Here is a 25,090-nt window from a genome sequence, read left to right as displayed (position 1 = left end):
AAAAGTGGCAGCTTGTATTATTAAATTTATATTCTTCTATTTCATCATTTCTATAATGAAAATCATGTCAAACAATCATAATAAAAAACTCAATTTTTACTTTAGCTTAGAAGTTCCAGTTTTGCTTTATTTCATATATATCCTTTATTAATGTGCACACACACTTTCTTCGTTCATTATTTTAAATTATCTAAAGTTCTCATATAGGGTTCAGATTCCATGTGAAATGTTTAAACATATTTCTGGATGACGTTTTTCTTTGGAGTGCACCGTACCCAACTGATAACTCTAATATATTCTCAACAGTTACTGCGAAAGTATTTTTTTTTACGTTTACTTTTATGCGTTCATATAAGTTCCTGCGTCGACGTTTACCGGCAAATCCTTTATCTTCACCTCGAAACGTCTTTGCACCTCTTCCAACATTTTATTTTCCTCGTCTGTTGATATGAAAGATACGGCCAAACCCTTTGTACCGAATCTTCCCGCCCTTCCAACTCGATGCAGATATGTATCTGAATCTGTTGGGAAGTCGTAATTAATGACAATGTTTACTCTTTCGACGTCTATTCCACGCGCGAATACGTCTGTCGAAACCAGAATTTTCTTTTTGAATTCTTTGAACTGTCGAAGTGCATTAATTCGATCTATTTGTTGCATCTTCGAATGCATTGGTATCGATGGGTAACCACATTCGTTTAATAAGTTATTCAGTGTCTCAGCTCTTTTCTTCTTGGAGACAAATATCACAACTTGATTAAACGTGAAATTATCTAAGATTTCGATCAGTTTCCGATTCTTTTCATTCGGTTGTAACTTAATGTAATATTGTTGAAGCCCATGTAACGTAAGCTTCTTTTCATCATCAATGAAAACTTCGGCTGCATTACGCGTGAACTTGCGACACATGTCCTTCATGTCATCGGGCATGGTGGCGCTGAAGAGCATTGTTTGCTTGGACTGTGGAAGACTTTTATAGATCTTCTCTACGCTAATCTTCATGTTGGGCTTCTCGAAGATCTTGTCGATTTCGTCAACAACAAAGAAGCGGACTTTGGAGAGATCAATGACTGACTTATGCTTCTGTATAAGATCAAGTAAACGACCAGGTGTTCCGATTATGATGTTCGGTTTTTGTTCCCGAATGGTGTTGATTTGGTTCTGGATGGGAATACCGCCGTAAACAACAATGCTCTTGACATTTTCCATGTATTTTGAAAAACGAATGAACTCAGAACAGATTTGATAGGCAAGTTCTCGAGTGGGAGCAATGCAAATACAGGCACAATCGCCATCAACTGGATCTAACTGTTGAAGAACTGATATTACAAAAACTGCAGTTTTACCCATTCCACTCTTACCTTGGCATATAATGTCTGTGCCTAGAAGTGCTTGAGGAATACATTCTTGTTGAACTTGTGAAGGATGCTCAAATCCATTGTCAGTAATGGCTTTCATTAATTCTGGGGTGAGGAGAAAATCTCGAAATGCTGCTGAATGAATGGCAACATAACCCATTCCTTTTATCTTAGACTTATCTTTCTTGATGTCTGCAATCTGTTCAATTTCATTATACGCAAGGAGCTCATCTTCTATTGGATCTGCCATAAGAAGAAAAATATATAAAACCGTTTACAGATATAACTTTTTCTATCGTATTATTTCAATTGTTTACGTGTATCGTGTAACGGGTTTTTGTTGGTGATGTAACCTATATGATGGTTGCAAAGCAAGTATAATTTAGCAATTAATATATTAACAATTACCAAAATCATGTGTTTGATAAAATGATATTTTTTATCATTTTCACAAATATTAAAAAAAAAAAAATCTGAGCTTTTACTTGGTTATTATTGACTTGTGCATATATGGAACCAATTTAGTTTTTTGCATAATTTGATTATTTTTCACAACATACTTAACAACTTTTCATGATCGCTTGATGCTTACTTCATATTCTTCTGGAACTTATTATGCATTTAACAAACATTTTTTTTAACCTTCAAAATCGGTGTAAAAAAAATTGATTTATATTCTGACTTTATTTTAATTTGTTTATTTTGTTATACACCAATATGCTTAAATCATTAATTTCATAACAATTTGTATTTTATCTTATTTAGTTTAAATATTTTAACGTGTGCGTTAAATGTTAAAATCAGGTTTCACTTTAAATCTTCAAAAATGAAAAGGAATAACAAAGAACGTATTTATCATGTAATTTATCATTCTTAATATTTTTTAGATATCTTTTATACATAGTTTAACAATGTGATATTCATTCGCTTCATTAGTTTTTCCTTCATTAAATCAAGAAAATTTATCAAACCATTTAAACATTTTTCAAAATTAAATCAATTTTATTCAATTGATTAATTTCACATTACATTAAGTAATGTTACTAGAATAAAACCAATGATTGTGAATGATGCCAAACTTTTCATTCTTATTCCAATACTTGGCTCACCGCTTTCACTTTCTTCACTTCCAGTAACTTCACTTTCTTCAGTTTTAGTAACTTCACTTTCATCGCCACCACCTGGTGTTATATGAAATATTGGATCATCTTCAATTGTATATTTAATATTACTTGGAATTCCTGATGTATCAATGAATGGTCTATTTATATCTGATGCAAGAAGCTTCAAGTTAAAGTCATTGATGTTTTCCCATTCCCCAGTGAAATTAAATCCAATTGTTGCATTTCTTTCGTAGCCTTTTTGATAATAAAAACTCAAATCAAAAACATTTGGAAAAACTTCCAAAAGTACATTGAACCTGCATCATCAAGATAAATAGTTAATGATTTAGTTTGCGTTGCTTCCTCCGAAAGAATCATATCGATGATTATTGGCTGAAAAACATATGGCGAAATCATTAAAGAAGTTTCACTTGGAATTAGAACATCATTAACAGAAACATTGTTCTGATTAAATATAATCGATTTTGTATTCTTGGCATAATAAATTTTATTTGTTGCATGAATTTGTGGATTTTCGAATAAACTTATTTCTTCAGATATGAAATTATTCATAGTAACTTCGCCTGTAACATTGACTTTGAATGTTGGATACGCATTTATAGCACATATTGTATTAAATTTAATGTGATTAACAAATTTTGCCCATGACATAAAAATAATAAATGGAAGTGATTGTGAAAGATCAGAACTTGTTTTAGACCATATATTTATATTTTGTTCCCGTGCATGTTCAAATAGTAAAACCTTTGAAAACCGTTTTGAATTTGCTCTGAACCACCATATTCAAACGAAGCATGAATTTGCATTTTTATCAAAAATTTATCTGTAAATCAACTAGACTTGAATGTTGTCAACCACCAATGAATAAGAGTGTTTTTTAACTTTTTTGAATATTTTTATGCAAACAGATGAAAATACCAATATTTCATGCAGAATTGAATGTTGTTTAAGAAAACATTCAACTGAAAAAATTTTTCCAATCATTGCTTCTTCATTAATAATATCATCATTGATATTCATTCCTTCTTTAAGTAAAAATGAAAATATTTCATAATTTTGATAAAAAATACAAAGCTTTCCTAATTCTTCTAAATTATTAATTTCTTTTAATTTGTTATCATAAAAATATTTAAAGATATCATTTCGATGAAATTCGATTGCTGTTTCATATTATCCATAAAATGACGTATGATTTTGTTCACATAAATGAATGATTTCTTCATTTCCACCTGCATCTGCATATTTACCTGTATTATCTAATTTTGCTCCATTCATAAGTAAATATTTAATGCATTTAACAGCTGAAAAAAATGCTGCATAATCAATTAATGTAACATTTTTTTGATTAATAAATGAACATCTTTCATAAAGTGATGGTTTAATTGTCTGATTAAAATTAAGGTTTGTTTGTGATGATCTTTCTTGAAGTTTTTCTATTTCATCATTTCGAATTATTTTTGCAATTTCTTTTGGATTATATCCACCTCTAATTAATTTCTTATGTGATTCCCATGCATTCTTTGAAAGTTTTTCATAATTATCTAAATCATACTCCCTTAAAATTGTGTTCAATCGTCGCATCAAGAAGATAATATGATTCATGTGTATGTTTATTATTAAGAAATCGCCAAAATACATCAAGTGTATTGGATGGGATTTTATTGCTCTCTTCAAGTGTACTTATTTCTTTTATAATATTCATAAATAAATCTACGCTATTATTTTTAAATACAAAGGAATTATAACATATCATTTGAATAATGATTAAATCATAAGATAAAGGATTGATTTCATCTTATTTGTTGATTATTAAACCTAAAGATCTAGAGAAATTTTCTTCATTCAACTAAAAATTGCTTGATTTAATGATAGAAGTGTTTCCCAGTCGCAATAATATTCTTGTTTTAAAGATGAAAATAAATTATTTAAGTAAAATTGGAAAACATCAAAGTGTTCATATATTTATGTACAGTAAGAAAACAAATAAAAAAACTGAGTAAAAAATAATATAAAATTTAAAATTATTTCTGTTGTGTTTAGTTTACTTTGATGGTGATGCTTTGCGCACTGGCGATGCTTTTCGTGCTGGTGATGAGTTACGTCCTGGTGATGTTGAACGATGAATCTCGCTGTAATCTGCAATCTTTTGTTTGCGAATTGGTTTCGTGGCCACTTTGCTTTTGTCTTTAGTGAAGATAACATAAAGAATATAACCAACAACAAACACAAAGAAAAGATAAAGGAAAACGGTACCAAGGCGCTCTTTGATATTAACTACTTCATAAAATTCAGCTGTCTCATTAAATAAAAGAACTGAATAATTAACTCCGTCTTCTGATGTAACTTTAGCATAAATATCAAGATTAAAGTTACCAGACTCCATCTCTTGATCAAGTTCACATAAATGTAAAAATGTCGTTTGATCTTCATTAGATAGACGTCCCTCCAAGTCCATATGATGTGAAATTCCATATAAAATCATTAGAATCACTTAAACTTGTAACTATGACCAAAAACTTCTTGTAATCCATATCCTTCTTCATTGTGAACTAAAAATGAACTTAATACTCGGAAAAATCGTTGAATAGGTATTCGGTTGTTCGGATAATCTGGTAATAATGACTTACCTGTGATAAATTCTGTTTTAGCAAGTGGTAAAAATGTACCACGTGATGAATAAACTCCTTCACCTTCTTCTTCTGAAATTATGAATGAGAAAAGTAATGTTAAAAGCATTTATTTAGATAAGGCTGGCAAATCCTGGCAAAAGACGTTAACTATTTTATTTAGAGCGTTATCATTATGATATTTTAAAATTGATTTTATTATCAGTAATGGAATATAGAAAAAATAATAAATTTTTAAAATGGTAAAATAAAATTTAACACAGTCTTAATTTATTCATCACTTGTTGTTACAACCATATATTTATAACGCGATATTGTGCAATTGGAATGCTGTGATGAAATAAACTGAAACTTAATGAATTTTAATCATAAACATTTGGATTTGCGCAAAATTTTCACATTAATTTACCAACCGACATATCAACAAAAAAATAATAAATTAACAAGCAAGGTAAATTTACTCTAAGAAGTCGGAAAGACCAATAATTTGGTGACCGTTTAATCGAAGTGGATTGGTTTTGCCTTTGTAACGATTTTTTTTGAAACGGATTAACGTACAATATGAACTTTTCTGATATTTCACACAAATTTCAATGAAATACGTTATTTGTTCGTTAGTTATCACATCACACTTAAAATGGCATCTTCTGAACAAGTCAACATATTTCTTCAAAAATTCGACGAAGTGGACACCAAAAAGAAGGGATCTCTTGATCAAGCACAATTCAAAACCCTCGTTGGCGAAGTTATGGCAGGAAGAACTGATGAAGAAACATCTGATATGTATTTTAGGGGAATTGATATTGATAACTCCAAATCTGTATCAAAGGATGAGTTCACGGACTTCGTTGTAGCTGCGTTAACAAATGATCAAGAATATATTGTCAAAATGGCTTTTCGTTCAATAGATGTAGATCGTTCAAGAACACTTGATTCTAAAGAAGTCAAAAAGATCGCAAGATACTTAGGTCAAGAAAAAACAGATGAAGAAATCGAAGATTTAATGGTACAAGTCACTGGTAAAAAGTCAGGTAAAATCACATATCCACAGCTTGTTAAAATGTTAACAGGCAAGGATATAGATCCAAAATCAAAGGAAGCTGATCCATATGATGGAAAGCTCAAATCAGGCTGCTGCAACCTTTTATAAAAAATCAAAATTTAATGCTTTGATACGAAGTATAAAAGTGTGAATAGTGAATAATTAAAAATAATTATCATCTAAACAAGATTCATTGGAACACTTTGAAACAACAATTAACTTCTCTTTATCTAATTATCTTATCTTGTTACCAATTTTTAAAAATTTTGATTTCTCACACATTGGTGAAAAAAGAATGTAAAGGGGCTGCAATATTCTTACAAAAAAATGCACCCACTGGGATTCGAACCCAGGACCTTCGCGTCATAAGCACGATACTCTAACCGACTAAGCTATGGGAGCTTGCTGTTGATAATGAAAAAGCATGTTCAAGTACTTTTATATGAGGGATCTTCTTATCATTCTTGCATAATTGTATAAAATAACTATTATCTTATTGAATTTCCTTCATAAGTTGGGTACCTTTCATACAATATCATGTTAACAATTTCTAAATATTATAGATAATTTTTATTAATTACATTCATTATTTTCGTTTAAAAATAGTTTTTATTAATCAAAAAATTATAATCTAATTATTTATTCAAACACCGAACTTTATATCAAAAAGTCTCTAAAATCTGAAGATATTCTTTTAACTCTGGCGAATTAGAGTTTGCCAAAAGAGTTCTTATTTCACTTTCTTTGATAGCTTTCTTCATAGATGGATAATTAACTATGTTGAAAACAAATTTTGCAATTATATATTCAAATTTCTGACTCTTTTTGAAAATATAAGGTAGCTTACATATGATATCTGTGAAACAATCCACACATGTAACAACAGAAATATCACAAATGAAGCACAAAACAGCATTAATTGAGTTGATAGAATCTAATTTTAAGTTAGTATTAATGAAGTTAGAAAGAAATCCAGTGCTTTCGAATTGCTTTATAAATTTTTCATTAAGTTTTATAGAATGACATATTAATGAAATAAGTGATATTGGCGGCGTTTCTAGCATAAGAACATTATTAAACAAATTACATATGTCTGTTATTTGATTTTCGGAAAATTCGATTTCTTTATGTTTTGAAATAATTCCGAATAAATATAATCTAAGTGAAGTACTTATATTTTCGTTTAAAATCCATTTATCACTTAGTTTTAACAACAATTTCACGTGTTTAGAATCTTTTGCTATTTTAATAAGGAAAGAATATGCATTTTTATGTTCTATTTGTTCAATAACATTCAAAATCAATTCTTCGGTAACTTGAATATTATTAGAAAGATTAATAATGATCAGAGCATATTCAACAATATCTTTATCTTTAAGATGTTCAACTATGTTTAAAGGAATAAAAGTATCATCAAATTCTTCAATTAATAATTTATATCCAATTTGAAGAATTTCTGAATCATTTGATTGGAAAGATAATTCAATTATTGATTTTAACTTGGATTTGTTCTTTTGGATTAATGAATTATCAAATTGAATAATATTAAAGACAATCGTTGTTATTTCTTTTGGTGCAAATTCATAATATATTTGGAAATTATCAAGAATATAGGTTATGAATTCATTTGTTGGATTTTCAGATAAATCAAAAATTAATTGGAATATTTCATTTGGATATTCTTTAAATATGCCAAAAATATCTTTTATTTTTTCAAAAGGTATTAATTGAGGACAAAAATCAATTAAATCCATTATGATTTGATATAAAGATTCAAAAATATTTTTATTTGAAAAAGATATTTTTTGAATAAGATTTGATTTTAAAAATGCACGAATTTGCTTATGATTTTTTTTAAATGATGAATGAATAATTGTCAATAATGAATTCATAAGATCATCGGAAAACATTGGAACAATAGAAGCCAATTCATTAAATAATTTGATTGAGTTTGTTTCATTTAATGATTTTATTACATTCCTTAATTTAACTGGGAAAATTGAGAATTTATATTCCTTTTGAATAAATGATAAATCAAGATTTTGTTGTTCTATTATTTTTTGATCGATTTGAGGAATCTCGGATGAATTAGAATGAGTTTTAATGTTTTCTTGTTTTGAAACATAATCAAGGAATTCATCAAATTTTTTCATATCGGTTCCTTCGAAATAAACCTTTTTTTGTACAAACGCTTGATAAATGTTTTCAAATGAAGGTCTTTCATCTGCTGATTGAGCCCAACATAATTGAATTAATGTTGAAAGAGGTTTTGGCGTTTCTACGGGGATTGGTGGTCTAGAGAATGTTTGGCATACAGCAGTCATTATTTGAGCTGGTGTTAAACCTTTAAATGGAATTTCTTCTGTTAACATTTCCCAAAGAATTATTCCATATGCATAAACATCAACTCTTGCATCATATGTTGGGTTTTGGAATAATTCAGGTGCCATCCAATGCGGTGTTCCAATATGTTGAGTAATTGGTTGTGTACTGTCACATTCAAATCTTGAAATTCCAAAATCACAAACTTTTGGATAATACTTTTCATCAAGAAGAATATTAAGAGACTTAAGATCCCTATGTATAATGTTAAGTTTGTGAAGGTGTTTCATTCCATGAGCAATTCCTGCTGCAATTATTGTTTTTTGAGTAGGTGTTAATCCTTTTTTATTTCTACTGCGGAGAGCTTCATATAATGAACCATTTGATATATACTCAGTAATTATTGAATAAGGATGATGAAGAGTAAATCCATGAAATGGTAGTAAAAATTGATTATGACACTTAGCAAGAATTTGAACTTCTCTACAGAACATTTTCATTTGCCTTCCCTCCAAGTGATCAAACAATAATTCTTTGATTGCATATTCTTTGTTTGTTTTTTTGTATTTTGCAAGATATACTTTTCCATATGCTCCTTTACCAAGAGTTTTGATTTCGGTGTAATCCTGTAAATTTGCAATATAGCTAACAAGGTGTTCTCTCATTTGTTCGAATCCTTCTTCCATTTTGCAAGTCGTTTTAGGTAAAATAACTTTGATATGTACGTTAAATCAAAATTATTAACGTATGATTCGAATTAGGGCACCCCGAAGGCGTTCAAAAAGCAAAAATTTCATCTCAAAGTCATAAAACGAATAAAGATAAACGACAATATTTTTTTAAAAATGTTTTTGGTTCTAAATCATATTATCTTTTATGGGAGTTCCAAAAATGATGATTTTTTATGAACTAAAAAAAAAATCATTTATTTTGATCAAAATAAAAAAAATTAAATTTAAAATTTTGAAATCATAAATTATTGATATCAACATAATGTATTAGATATATTAGGATATGATCAAATTCTTGTCATGTAAAGATGATTTTATGAATCGTTTAAGTCTGAAATGAAGGGACACTGTCGTTTTATTTTTCAATGCGATTGAATGACATTTGAGACAAACAAACAATAGAAAACCGATGACATAGTGAATTTTGATAGAATTTTCCAAATCGAAGTATGCTGGGTCTACTGCTTGTAACTCTGCAATGTAAGGAGCTAGCTGAAAATCAATTGTTCCCTATTGAGCGCAAACGTTGTGCTGTTAATCTAAATGGCTATGATTATAGTTTAGTTTCAATGGGTGAAAAACGTGGTGTCGATACTTTTCAAGTACACTCTGAAGGATATAAGTATTATATCAAAATGTGTAATGAAATTAATGCAACAGCTGACAAACTTCGTAATTTTGATCCAAAATTAGATACAAGAGACGTTTTGGTTGCAAGATGCAATAATGATGGAACTTCTTGTCAAAACCTGGTTACAATGAATGCTTTTGATTGGAAATTCAAGTATTCTGATCGTACTCAAGGCATTATCTATTTTGCACAAGGTGAACCATTTTTCAATCCAGAAATCAATGATTACAGTACCTTTGACATTGAAATTGAAGTCACATGTAATTCAAAAGCTGGTCCTACTGCACCAGTCACGTATTCATATGACAATTCAAATCCAAAGGAAACACATCTTATCATGTCCATTGCCAATAGTAATGGTTGTGGTACCAAAGCCGATCATGTTCCAACCCCATCTCCTCAACCTTATGAACCTCATTGTATATACACCAATCGTCAAAATGAATCAATTCAAGGCGTTGACATCCATCTCAAAGAACTTAATGGAGGTCCTTATGGTATCCGTGTTCCAATCTCAATTGGCACAACACATGATCAAGTTCTCTTCTTCCAACCATGTGAACGTATTGAATGTCCAATAGGTTATAAATGTTATGATAACTTATCATCAGCCTGGCTTTGTGATCCCGACATTAAGATATGTCATTCATATGGAGAAGGCACATCTGAGATGTACATGTCACCACTTGACGAGACGTTAACTACCATTAACTTAAAGTTATATCATCAAACAGAAAAAGTCTCCACTAACGTTGCCTTTAAATGTTCTAATACATATCCAGAAGATCATATTTTATTTGAAACACATGGAAACATTGATGGCCGTAATACATTACAACTTAGTGCATCTAACAAAATGTTTTGTTTACAACCATTACCAGATCCACATCCATATGAAGGCAAATGTCATTTTAATGAGACAGTTGGCGATGCATTTATTCATGTAGATTTAGCAGATTATAACTTAAATGATAATGTTGGTCATAAGACTAATGTTGTCATTAAGAATCATACTGGTACATATGTAGTTGATGGAACATTAATGTATGAACCATGTAATAACATTTATTGTCCTAAAGATACTGATTGTGATGGTGATGAAGATGCAACAGTCTTTTTATGTACCAAAGATCAACAAGGCAAACAAGAATGTATTGGTTATGGATTATTCCATAATGACATTGCAATTAAGTTTAAGAGTTTAGTTGATATCGAACAAGGACTTAGTGTTGAATACTTTGGTGATTTAGATCGTATAGCATTTGTCGATTGGAAATGTGATCGAACATTAAATCCAGGAGTAATAACATTACCAACAGAAGTTGATATTGTTGATTCAAAGACAATACGATTTGAAGTATATTCATCTGAATCTTGTGCACAAGGACATCCAGAACCAGAGAAACAATGGCATCCACCAATACCATCTAAGCCATCAAAGCCTACACCTTATCCACAGCCATCACCTAATCCAGTTGATTTACATATAATCAATGAAACACATTATATCATTTCAGAATTAAGTGATTATTATCAACCAATTTATAAAGGTTTTCATACTATAGTCTCAGGAACATTACAAGGCACAGTTTATGTCGAATATCATCCATGGGATTTAATACCATGTCCAATTGGTTATGTTTGTGGTAATGGAGCTACATCATCGAACTTATGGATTTGTTGGGAAGAAGATAATAATACAAATTATTGTCATAATGCAGGCGACAAACGAATCTTTAATCATATGCAACCATTTGATAATCCAGACTTAGGCGTTTACTTACATTATGGAGGTGTTTATGATTTATCATCAGAGATTCGTGTTGATTGTGATCCTAATGAAGAAACAGACAAAATTACATTTGACCATGCGACAGGTTTACGATATTCACATTCATTAGCAGGACCAGAGTTTTATGTATATACAGATTCAGGTGCCATATGTCCACGTAAGTTTATATTACCCGAAGTACCTCAAGCGCCAACTACACCTACACCAACACCTGATCCATCATATGTACAAATCTTTTCATATGTTGAAGAATCAAATAACAAATATGTATATTTAGACTTAAATAACTTTAGTGATTATCAAGAAGAAATAGCTTTAGGTTATGGAAGTAATTATCAAAAGAATACAATTATCTTTAACCCAGTTACACCTAAGTCACCTCCAACAGGTTATATATCATTAGATGGTGACTCAGCTACTGCTAATGTTTGGAGATGTTTCCAAGCTTCTGACTTAAAGAAGTATTGCCACAGTATCGGTAACGCTCGTTATGGTATATATCATGAATTAGCAGAAGAATCGAACTTCGACTCTGGAATAGCTGTTAATTATGAAGGTGGATATGGTGGATATGAAACACATTTCATATTCCAATGCAACTTAAGTATACCTTCTGATCAAGTTAACTTCGACCAAGCTGCACGTCTGACGCCACAGAAAGTCGTTGTGATATTCGCCCACACGTCAATGGTTTGTCCGAAAGAAGGCCAATGGGTTGGACCAGATCAAAAGTCCGCCAGAGTTTCCGGAGGCGCTGTGTTCTTGATAATAATATTCATCGGTGTCGTGTTGTACTTCTCTGTCTTCGTGATATTGGGTGTCGTAAGGGAAAATAAGGTCGAGTTCCCTCATTACACATTCTGGAAGGAGGTCGGATGCTGCATTGCAACTGGTGCAATCTTCTTGGCTACTTGTGGTAAGAGGAGATCAATCAACGTCGATTACTCACAAATATAAATATTATATCATTTAAATGGTTAAATAAACCAAACAAACATTGAACAATTTGCCGTTTGCTGAGAAAAGTTTCACAATTATGTCGAAGTTTTAGGTTTCATTGCACTGTACAGCTAAAGATGAAATAAGTCATAAACTCTGTGTATGATAATAGACAGAAATTGAGTATGTCATGTTAACGTTATCCTAAGTTAAAAGTTAGTCTACAGGAAGTGCGTTTATTTTACCAATGCAACGTAAGTTAATTTTACTTTAGATGTAACATGAGAAATTACTGCATAAGTAAATGCTAGAGATTCATTTTTTGTTCAAAATATAAAAAATTATATATAACATAAATGTTTACTTATAAAATTTCTGTTCTTATGCTTTTGAAGATGATGATGGCTTTCCATTATTCTTTTTCTTCAGCACAATAATTGTAACGACAACAGCAATTGCAACTATTGTGCCACACATGCAATTACAATTCCAGCGATTGCACCGACACTGAGTCATTTCGCATTTGCATCTTTCATACTTTCATCGATTTGATAATTAATTCCATCAGCGTTTGTATATAACACAGTTATTGATACGCCATTTGGCAAACGCACGTCACCACTTTTGCCTTTATTGATTGTTAACAATCCATCTTTGTTTCTATCAGTCATGAATGTGACTTTCATATTTTCATATAATTTAACAATTTTAGCTTCATTATTCGCATTAATAAATTGTATATAATTATTATATATTTTAATTGTTGGAATTGGTATTGGTGAATCATTCATTGTTATATCATTAGCATTCAAAATCAGTAATAAGTTGTTTAATAACAATAGAATTATTATTACTAACAAATGTAATATTTGTAAAATTCATATATTTAAATTGGATAATTTTCGGATTTGCAACAAATTTATCACCGATTTGAAATGTTAAATCTTCCGCTGTTAAATGAAAACCATTTTCAAATAGTTCCATTGGATATTATCCTTGTATTACAATTGTATGTTTTGGTCCTTATTAAACCTGATGTAATGACAACTGGTTATCGTGTAAGAGCAACCATTCTTTATCAATGTTCTTGAAAAAGATTGAATTCGATGATGAAAATAAATCTTTTTACTCAAAAACAAAATCCTTGTTCTATAATGACTTTATTGGAGAATAAATTGTGTATATAAAATATATTTATTCATAATTTTGATTTTTAATCAGTTAAAAAGTTTAATTAACACAATGATGTTTGTTTATTGATAAAGTTCAAATATTATTCAATTCGAGAATGTATCGTTATGTTATTATAATTGGACAAAAATGAATAATATTCTTGTTTGAAAGATGAAAATAAATTATTTAAGTAAAATTGGAAAACATCAAAGTGTTCATATATTTATGTACAGTAAGAAAACAAATAAAAAAACTGAGTAAAAAATAATATAAAATTTAAAATTATTTCTGTTGTGTTTAGTTTACTTTGATGGTGATGCTTTGCGCACTGGCGATGCTTTTCGTGCTGGTGATGAGTTACGTCCTGGTGATGTTGAACGATGAATCTCGCTGTAATCTGCAATCTTTTGTTTGCGAATTGGTTTCGTGGCCACTTTGCTTTTGTCTTTAGTGAAGATAACATAAAGAATATAACCAACAACAAACACAAAGAAAAGATAAAGGAAAACGGTACCAAGGCGCTCTTTGATATTAACTACTTCATAAAATTCAGCTGTCTCATTAAATAAAAGAACTGAATAATTAACTCCGTCTTCTGATGTAACTTTAGCATAAATATCAAGATTAAAGTTACCAGACTCCATCTCTTGATCAAGTTCACATAAATGTAAAAATGTCGTTTGATCTTCATTAGATAGACGTCCTCCAAGTCCATATGATGTGAAATTCCATATAAAATCATTAGAATCACTTAAACTTGTAACATGACCAAAAACTTCTTGTAATCCATATCCTTCTTCATTGTGAACTAAAAATGAACTTAATACTCGGAAAAATCGTTGAATAGGTATTCGGTTGTTCGGATAATCTGGTAATAATGACTTACCTGTGATAAATTCTGTTTTAGCAAGTGGTAAAAAATGTACTCACGTGATGAATAAACTCCTTCACCTTCTTCTTCTGAAATTATGAATGAGAAAAGTAATGTTAAAAGCATTTATTTAGATAAGGCTGGCAAATCCTGGCAAAAGACGTTAACTATTTTATTTAGAGCGTTATCATTATGATATTTTAAAATTGATTTTATTATCAGTAATGGAATATAGAAAAAATAATAAATTTTTAAAATGGTAAAATAAAATTTAACACAGTCTTAATTTATTCATCACTTGTTGTTACAACCATATATTTATAACGCGATATTGTGCAATTGGAATGCTGTGATGAATTAATACTGAAACTTAAATGAATTTTAATCATAAACATTTGGATTTGCGCAAAATTCGACTTTCCGCCCATTCAGTGCATCAACAATTGCCTTTGCAGCAATAGCCGAAATTTTATCACGAGTTTCAATTGTCGCATCAGCCATATGTGGACAAATAATGAAATTATTTAATTTCAACAGCGAATGTTCTTTTGGAATCGGCTCAGGATCTATAACATCAACGGCAGCTCCGCTTATTATACCTTCATTCAAAGCTTTGTAGAGATCTTCAGTTACAACAATTGGACCACGTGCAATATTCACCAAAATTGATGTTCGTTTCATCTTTTTCAGCTTGTCAATGTTAATGAGGCCTTTGGTACTTGAGTTAAGACTTGCTGAAATTACAACAAAATCAGATTTGGAGAGTAAATCGTCAATTTCAGAACAATATTTTGCACCAGTATTATCAAATGCAGGCTTTTGATGTGGCCCATGATATAAAATTTGCATTGAAAAGCCCTTTGCTCGATTTGCAATTGATTGACCAATACGACCAGGCCCTATAATTCCAAGTGTTTTGCCTGAAATATCGAAGCCATTGAAGAGCTGTGGTTCGTTGACAATCCATTGTCCATTTCGAACATATTCAACTGATGAACATAATTGGCGTGAAATAGCTAACAATAAACACCAAGCAAAATCTGCACATGATTCAGTAAGAACACCTGGTGTATGTGCAACAACAATTTTATGATTTGTCGCAAACTCAAGATCAATGTTATCCAAGCCAACTGCTGCTTGTGAAACTATTTTAAGGTTTGGATGGTTTAAAACGTCAGCGTCAATTGGATCAAAACATTGTGTAAGAATTGCATCACATTCACTAGCTTTTTTTAAAATGATTTCTTTTGGACATTTTTCATCAGATTCCCAAATTTCCACATCTGAAAAATTTTCTTTAAGGATTTTGATTCCACATTCCCTTATTGAACTTGTGATGAAAACCTTCATTTTGTTTTTAATTATTTTAAAAAAGCAAACAAACCTTATCAAAAAATCTAATTTAAATATATTTTACATTAAATATGAAGAAATTTTATCTTTTCTATAATAATCATAGAATAAATATGCCTCTATATTTCCGTCGAATTTAATTTCATTTCCCTTCTGGTTGTTCAGAAGAGGTCTATCAAGAATATCGAAATGATTAACAATCATCCCATACTTATTTGCAACCCATTCCCAGAAATGAGTTAATGCTTTGACATGTGTATCAAGTTTTTCAACTTGCGCTTTTCTATGATAAGCAACATCAGACAAATCGTATAAGTAAATTGGTTGAATTTTTTCTGATTCAAGCATATCAAACAAAGGAGGAAGCCATAAATTACATTTCATGCCAGAAACAATAAGATATTTAAGTCCCAATTGTTTAGCAAGTGCTACAGCATTAACTGTATCATGAATAAAGTAATCTGATTTGGTGGAATAAAGAATATCATGATGAATTTGGGGATTAACTTTAGCGGGATTAACATCAAAATCTTGATAAAGACATTTGTCGCCATCAAATAAAGGAGATGTTTCATCAAGATAAAGTGAATTAGATTCCTTGATTTGATAATTACCATGAATTTTTGTGGAATCTTCAGTAGTAGTATTAAAAATAATCTTGAATCCAAGGGACCGCAAAAATTGTGCAACTCTATTGATTTCTGGACAAATTAAATCTGCTCTATCTGAATAGTAGGGACATGAATAAGATTCGTGGAAATTTAATAATAACCCTGATTTAGATGGATCAATGTTAATTGTTTGTTCTTTGTTTGATGATGTTATTATTTTAATTGAAAAAGAATTTGCTTTTGGTTCGCCAGTAAATGCTTCTTGAAATGAAATTACAATAAAAAGTAATACACAAAGTAATGAGAAAATTAATATAGAAATAAGTTCCCTTGGGCGATAATGTCTTCTTTTCATTGTGCACAAGAAGCAAAAAAGTGTCTATTATACACTTTTTACTTTTGGAGAACGTTTCAAAAATGGAATAATTTATACGATCAAATTCAATTTAATTATCTTTTGAAAATTCCTATCGTGTTTTAATCGGTTTTGCACGAATTAATAAACTACTTAAAAAGTGAAATAGTCTGCCGAATGGAAAAGAATAATATCCCACCAATCCAAGATGAAGATTCATTTTATTGTTTGATAAAATGGATACGGCAGAAAATCGAACAATTTTGTATTTCTGATAATATCGAAAATAATTATCATCAATTAATACAAATTTATAAATTCACTTTAACAGAAAAACCAAGTTCAATGGATGAACGTAGTTGGGAAAAGCAAATTTTTTTGCTGTATAGTTTTTTAATAAATTTTTGGATAGCCGGCAAACCATTTCCAATTGGCACATTTAAAGTCAATTATGGGCCACTTTTCCTTGCTCGTTCTCTTATTGATTTATCCAAAAAAAATTATGAAAAATCACCAGAAATTATTGAAACATTTGAATTCATAACACAATCTATTTTAAGCACACAAAAGGAGATATCATATAATGTACCACCATCATTTTTTGGTATTTTTCTTCCAAAAGTTATTTCACGTTATTATCCCAATGAATATGAAAATTTATTTTCACAATTTTTAACAAAAATCACTGAATTACCGAGTGGTCATTATTTTTATGAATCCGATATTTTATTTATGGCGGAAATCATCAAAATTCTTCGTAACAATCGTAATTTACCACAATCGGTCCAATATTTTTTTGATTATATTTTCAACGGATCAAGTCAACCAATTGTATTAATAGTACAAAATTTGTTTTCTTATTGGCGTACGGGCTTTAATCCACAAGATGCAAATAACAAATCAATGATGTTACAAATAAGACCAACGAAAGTTCTCGAGTTATTTACCAAGTTGAAAATCTTTGATTTGTCATTATCATTTCAATGGATTTCATGTTTATTATTATATGAATCCTTATTTTCTAATCAAAGCGAACAAATTCATGTTTTGTTTTTTATATGTACAGCATTATTTCATATGGAACGTGTTGTGTTATATAAACGATTTGTACATCATTCAGCTGATTTCATTAAAGTATTAAAAAGTCATATTGAGAAACAGAATCCATTATTTTTTTATTATTTTTTAACAAACATTGTATCGATATTAGATAAAAATATAATTTTCCTGAAGAATATAAAAGGATATCATATTAATAAAGGTGAAAAATCAATAAAATTTTCGGAACAATCATTTTGTAATGAGATCATTGATTTAGATGATTGTTTATATACTGAATATTCACCTAAACAAGTTGATAACATTAATGAAGCAATTAAAATATGTGAAAATAAACTTAAAATTATCGAAACGAAACTTCAATTTATGCAAGTTTCACTTAATTTGTTCTTGAATATTCCATTATCTATTTTTCGAATTATTAATTTCGAAAAAGAAAATGAAACTAATTCTAATTTGTTATTTTATTTTGAAGAAATATTTTATCATTGGTTAAAGTTTTTATTATATTTTTCACATCGAGTTACGATTTTATATTATTTAATTCATTCGAATAATAAAACTAAAAATCATTTTTGTACAACACAATTAAAAACATTATTTAGCGCATTTAATAAAATGTGTAATGAAGTTCCTTCAAGTTGTTTTAATATGATGTTTTCTATCATAACGGACTTTCTACTTAAATATGTACGAAAACATTTATTAACACAATGTTTTGTTATAAATTTTTTGGGTGAAATTATTCATAATAAAAATTCTTTTGAGATTTTAATGTCTTATCTAATAAAACAAGAAATTCATAATTTATTATGTTTTACTTCTTCTGATATTAAAGATGTAAAATTTATTAGTCAATGGTTTTTCTTAATATTTCGAGTTGGATTATTAAATAAAAATTATCAATCAGATTTATATAACTTTTTAATATTACATGGGTCTTTTATTATTCCAAATGTTTCTTTAATGTCGAATAGAATTGTTCATTATGATATTACTTATGAAACAGTTTTATGGTTTAAAAAAATTATTCAACAAATTAATGTTACTGGCGAAAAATTTTCGCCACGATTTCAATTAAAATATTTTTCTTTATTACCTTCGACTACTAAAAAAAATTCTTTATCATTTTTTCTTGATTATATTATAAATAAAGATTTGCAACCAAATCAAAATGAGAAAATTGTTTTATTTGGGAATAAAGTAATTGATTTAACTACAACTGAAGTAATAAAACTTGTTTTAGAAACTAATAAAAGAGAATTTTATGATATAGTTCTTAATTTACTTGAGAAAACTATAGATTTAAAGAATATTATTCAATGGAATGACAATTTCACAAATGAGAAATTTGAATTTTTTAATTTATTATTAAATAATTCGAATGATAAATTAGATTCAAATCTTGTAAAATTTATTAATCATCCAATAACAAATTCATTTTTAATAAGTTCGAAAAGTCAATTAAATTTTTCAATTGATATATTATTAATTAAACCATTTGAAATATCAATTTTAGATTTTTTAAAAGAAATTATATCAAATCAAGATAACTCAATCGAACCAATTAATTTATTCCAATTAATTGATTGGTCTTTTACTATTATCCAAGAATCTTCATTAATTAATGAGTCAATTGAATTATTTGGATTATTATTAAATATATGTTCTAATTTATCAATACATTCTTCATTATCACCGAAAATTACAAATTTTATACATAATTTAAATATGTTTTATGCTGAAAAAATGAAAAGTAAAATGTACTTTAAATATTTTTTGGCACTTATATCAATTTTAGGTAAAACTCAATCAACTAAAACTGTTTTTATTCTTGAAATGTTTTGTGATTTTTTATTATCATTACAACAAGAAGTACCTTCATTAAACTTAATAACTATTTCAATAAATCAAATTATTTATAATTTTCCTACTGATAAAGAATCTTCTTTATCAATTTCTATCGCATTAAATCAAATATTAAATTTCTTTCCAAATTCAATTTCATTTGAACAATTTCAACATTTTTTATTTAGTTATCCACCATATTCATTTGAGCCTTCTATATTATCTATATATAGTTCTGTCATTAAGAAATATATAATAAATTGTTCAAATGATATTAAAATAAAATTATTAAATTATGTATATGAAAATTGTCAATTAATTCCTTTTGTTTATATTTATATTATTCTTAAAAACTTTTCTAAATATGATATTCGTTTAAATATTTCATCATTTCGTACATTAGAAATTGATGATATACCAAATATATTCTTTGCTAAAGCTTCTTTCTTATTTGGTTGTGGAATAACTGGTGATCAAACTATATCACCAACACTTTCATCTAAATTAATGAATTTGTTACAATTCGAACAAATTAAAGTATTTAAAGAAAGATTAGAAAGAATTAATCGTGTTTTAATTATATATTATTCGATTCTTATATCACCCGAAGTTTATAATTATTTTTTTTCATTCGATGAATTTGTTAAATCAATGTTTTTATGTTTAACTTATTCATTTACGATTCCAATAAAAGTCTCAAGAAAAATTGGTAAAACTCTTTTAAAACAAATTTATACTCGAAAATTCACAACTTTTAAATTAATAATACATAATATTGGATTAAATACTATTGTTCAAGAACCTTTATCATTATTTCAAGATAATTTTCATATGAAAATAATGTTTTTAAAAGAAGTATTAAAATATTTTTATGAGTTTTGTTCACCACGAACAACTGATGTCATATTAAAAGCATTTGTTTGTTATGATAAATTTTCTAATCAAAGGAAAATGGAAGGGTTTCAAAACTTTGCAGAGTTAATGAAATTAATCACAAGTTCAAATCAATTTTTAAAAATAATATATCATAAAATGAAAGAAAATGATAATGAGAATTTAACAATTGAGAAATTTATAAATCTAAATATTTCATTATTTCAAAATAATGATATAAGTTATGATTGTTGTTTAAAGTATTTATTAAAATTTATTTTAATTGAGCCGAAAGAAATTATTTATAAATATTTCTTAGCAAATAAGAATGAACAATATTTTTATATACAAATCTTGAAAATTTTAATAATAAAAGATGAAACAAATATTTTGATAATGAATTTGTTTTATTTATTAAAAGCAGAATGTTCAAATAATATTTATATTTATTCATTATTAAACGAATTATTAAATGATAAAAGATATTCAATGAATCAAAATGTTATTAATGAAGTTGAATATTTATTTGATACTAATATGAATTATTTTAAAAACATATTAACAAGTAATGAAAATATATTTAATATTGTTTATGATATTAGTAAATGTTATTTAAAAATCTTGAAAACAAATCCAACTAATAAACAAATTAATAAATTCATTTCATTATTATCTATAAATTGTTTAGAATATTCATATTTACAAAAGAAATTCATTTCTTTATTATTTGATGATGAATTTTGTTGTGAAGATGAATTTTATTTAACATTATTAGAAACAATTTTATTTTCTATATCATTAAAAGATAACATTGATAAAATATCAATATATGAAACATTAATTAGTAAATTACTTAAAAAAATTCCATTTTTACCTGAAGAATTTAATGAAAATTTATGGAATTATTCATTTGAATATATTAAACAAAATGAATTTTTTAGTATTGGTTCAACAATGATTACAAAATTATTAAAATTTCCGAATGCTAATAACCATATCGAACAAATATTACATATCATTCCAAACATTTTTTTAAGTTCTGATTTATATGTTAATAAAAATGGATATAAAATTATGTTAAAATTACTTGAAATGGAATTATTACCACCAGATTTATATCAACAAGTTATTACATATTTATTAAGTTCATGTAAATGTTTTGATCCATGTTTTATATCATATTCATTTAAAATCTTTAAATATGGTAACGAATTATTAAACCCACCATCACAAGAACTAATAGAAGCAATTACATTATTTGTAATAACAAAAATTTTCTCATTTCAAGATCATCCATTAATACCAAATTTACAAAAAATAATTTATGTATTTCATTCATTACCTTTTATTAATGATTATTTACCTTTTTCGATTTTACATGTAATAATTTCTTATGTTAATACTAAAATTAATGATCATGCATTCGACTTAGCGAATATTTCTCAATTAGATTCGTTTTTAAGTTTAGGTGTGAAGTTTTGTAATATTATTCGACCAAATATTATCGAACTTAAAAAGTTAATAAAATGTTGTTTCGATTATTTGGAGTTTGGATTACAAAATAAGAAAATGAATATAAATTTCCTTGACGATTTTTGTGAGTTAATCATTAAGTATGAAATTAATGATATTCCTGTTGAATTTTTATATAAATATACACAATTACATGATCATTTTTCTTTTGTTTCATGTTTATTTAATCAAATTAATGGGAATTTTTTAATTGTTCCAAAAACTCAAAAAATTGTTCAAAATTCATTTAAATTATTATCTACAAAATGGCAAAAAGTAATTTTTATTAATAATTTGTTTAACTTAATTGTAAATGATTTCGAAATATATATATTATATGAGAAAAGTATTGATTCGATTTATGATTTTTTACTTAATGAAGTAAGTATTAATTCTATATGTAATGTTACTTATTGTATAATAAAATCAAATTTAAACATAGATAAACTTAAATATCTTAATAAAATATTAAACGTGATTGATAATTTAATTAATTCTCATTTATATGCTTTGGCTAAAAATGTTTTTCAATATATAAATTCTTTTTTTGATGAATTTCCTATTGAAATGCAAACAGACACAGTGAAAATAATCTTTGATGATATATCTACAAAACCAATTAAAAAAGAAATATATTTTTCAACTTTAAATATATTATTTAGATCAAATTTTGTACATATTCAATTAAAATTTGATATTATTAATAATTTTTATATTTTTGATGATATATTACATAACGTTACTGATACAATAGTCTTTGATTCGATTTTAAATTATTTAAATATGTTTACTACAAGTTTAAAATACATAATTTATATTTTGTTCATGCAAATGTATTATTCAGAAGGGAATAAAAAATTCGAAATATTTTGTAACATATTAAATTTAATTGGTGATAATGAAATAGATCGATTTTTAAATTTATATAATTCTTTACCTATAATATGTTGGCAAGATAAATATATAACTTTGTTATCATTATTAATAATTGGGTTTAATTTTCCTTGTGAAATATTTGTGAAATTTTCCAATTTTATTAATAAATTTAATGAGAAAATATTTGAAATTGCTTTATCTAATTTAAATGATGAAAAATGTATGAAAAAATTAATGAAAATATTAAACACTACATTAAATATCCCTAAATATCATCAATGTTTAATAAAGACTATAATAAGATTCATTAATTATAATCAGAAATTAAGCCCATTAATTTTTAATATAACAAATAAAATTTTTAATTTTGATTTTGTAGATATAAGTATAATTGATGAAAATTTTTTATTGCCGCATAATTCGAATGATTATATATTTGGTATAATATATAATGATAAAAATAAAATGGAAAAAATTGCTTCTGCGCAATATTTCTTAAGTAATTATAAACAATCGAAAAAAATATTTTCGAATTTAACAGAAATTAATAATGATTTTGTCCAACAAATAAATTCTATTACTAATAATTTAACATTTAAAGATAAAGAAAATATATTTTCTTCATTATCTTTAGATGAAGATACATATTCATTATTTAATTACATGCGCAAAATTACAAATCGCCAAATAAATCCACAAATCAAATTAAAATATAATAACTCGAGTGATAATTATAAAAATTACTTAAATAAATATTTACAATTATCAACATATCATAAAAATATAATTGCAACTTATAAATTTTTTGATAATTATCTTCACCATTATATTAATAATCAAACAATTCCATCAGAAACAGAACTTTTTTATCAAACATTTCTTTTGAATCCAATTTATGAACAAGTTAAATATAAAATCGACAAGAAATTTAAAATGGAAAAACTTATTCGTCCATTTCCTAAAGTTTTAAATAATGTTAATTCTGAGCCAATGACATTAATACCATTTGATCTTCATTCATTGTTTCAAACAGTTTCAGGTATTAATTCGAATGATTTTATGTATATAACTAATAATGAAATCGAAAATTTGTCGAAAAACATTTTAACAAATATTAAAACTATTCAACCTTATACACTTCATAAATGGTCTGTTTTTAGTTTTGAATTATATTGTAAAGAAAATGATAAAATATTTTTAACTAATTCCATTCAAACTTATATGAAAACATTTAATTTAGTTGACGAATTCCCAAATTTTATTAAATATGAATGTGTTTCTAGAATTTTATTATTATTACAAATATCTTTCATTAATTATAATAACTTCGATAATATTATATCTGACTTAGCTAAAAATGATAAAAACATCGAAATATTTAAGTTTTGGACTGAGAAAATTATCGATTTGCATAGTACAATGAAGAAAAAATTGATTCCAAAAAACATAATGAACTTTTTCTTGTTTCCTGATGTGAATTTTTTGAATAATCAACAATATATAAAAGTTAAGAACTTAAATGAATTCTTTGATTTCTTGACCGCGAGTATTAATTTGGATCAATTTAATGAAAAGCAGTCAATTGAAGCGTTGATTCGTTTTATTAAAAATTGCGATTACTCAAACTTGCCAACCGATTTGATTTCAATCAGAAATGATCGACAACCGAACGAATTAACTGAAATTTTGTCAAAAATTTCAATAGAAACTCTTCAAAAATTAAAACCTGTAAACGAGTTATTTATTATTAATAACGATTTTATAGAATCATATATTGATTCACTTGATGCTAATGAATATTCATACGCGTTTTTGAAGCAAGAGTTTTATGCAAAGATTGATGAAATCAATGCAAAATTATCAATTGATTTACCAACGTTTGTCATTAATAAACCAGCGAAAAAGATTCAAACAATTATTCCAAATATTCGTAAGATTAATAATTCACAATATATTATTAGTTGTATTATTGATGGCGAAAAACGAAGTTTAT

At 27.2% G+C, this 25,090-nt stretch overlaps 6 protein-coding genes across 6 annotated transcripts; 2 read left to right on the top strand and 4 right to left on the bottom strand.

The window, feature by feature from the left end:
- Positions 1–339: 339 nt before the first annotated feature.
- GO595_003934 (ATP-dependent RNA helicase SUB2) lies at positions 340–1,608 on the bottom strand (the record flags this gene model as incomplete). Its single annotated transcript, XM_067917009.1, has 1 exon — positions 340–1,608. The coding sequence occupies one exon, from the start codon at positions 1,606–1,608 to the stop codon at positions 340–342; it is 1,269 nt and encodes a 422-aa protein (XP_067775829.1).
- A 2,915-nt stretch (positions 1,609–4,523) lies between these two features.
- GO595_003933 (uncharacterized protein) lies at positions 4,524–4,964 on the bottom strand (the record flags this gene model as incomplete). Its single annotated transcript, XM_067917008.1, has 1 exon — positions 4,524–4,964. One exon carries the CDS (start codon positions 4,962–4,964, stop codon positions 4,524–4,526), a length of 441 nt encoding a protein of 146 aa, XP_067775828.1.
- Positions 4,965–5,746: 782 nt separating this feature from the next.
- On the top strand, positions 5,747–6,259 carry GO595_003932 (EF hand family protein; the record flags this gene model as incomplete). Its single annotated transcript, XM_067917007.1, has 1 exon — positions 5,747–6,259. The coding sequence occupies one exon, from the start codon at positions 5,747–5,749 to the stop codon at positions 6,257–6,259; it is 513 nt and encodes a 170-aa protein (XP_067775827.1).
- A 3,394-nt stretch (positions 6,260–9,653) lies between these two features.
- On the top strand, positions 9,654–12,584 carry GO595_003931 (uncharacterized protein; the record flags this gene model as incomplete). The annotated part of the gene is made up of 1 exon (XM_067917006.1): positions 9,654–12,584. One exon carries the CDS (start codon positions 9,654–9,656, stop codon positions 12,582–12,584), a length of 2,931 nt encoding a protein of 976 aa, XP_067775826.1.
- A 1,457-nt stretch (positions 12,585–14,041) lies between these two features.
- Positions 14,042–14,383, bottom strand: GO595_003930 (uncharacterized protein; the record flags this gene model as incomplete). The annotated part of the gene is made up of 1 exon (XM_067917005.1): positions 14,042–14,383. The coding sequence occupies one exon, from the start codon at positions 14,381–14,383 to the stop codon at positions 14,042–14,044; it is 342 nt and encodes a 113-aa protein (XP_067775825.1).
- A 608-nt stretch (positions 14,384–14,991) lies between these two features.
- On the bottom strand, positions 14,992–15,960 carry GO595_003929 (D-glycerate dehydrogenase; the record flags this gene model as incomplete). Its single annotated transcript, XM_067917004.1, has 1 exon — positions 14,992–15,960. The coding sequence occupies one exon, from the start codon at positions 15,958–15,960 to the stop codon at positions 14,992–14,994; it is 969 nt and encodes a 322-aa protein (XP_067775824.1).
- Between the last annotated feature and the right edge of the window lie 9,130 nt (positions 15,961–25,090).

Source organism: Histomonas meleagridis, assembly GCF_020186115.1.
Source record: "Histomonas meleagridis strain 2922-C6/04-10x chromosome Unknown contig_24, whole genome shotgun sequence".
Taxonomy (NCBI): Eukaryota; Parabasalia; order Tritrichomonadida; family Dientamoebidae; genus Histomonas; species Histomonas meleagridis.
Note: the sequence above shows the minus strand (reverse complement) of the source record. Positions and strands in the feature narration are given on the sequence as shown.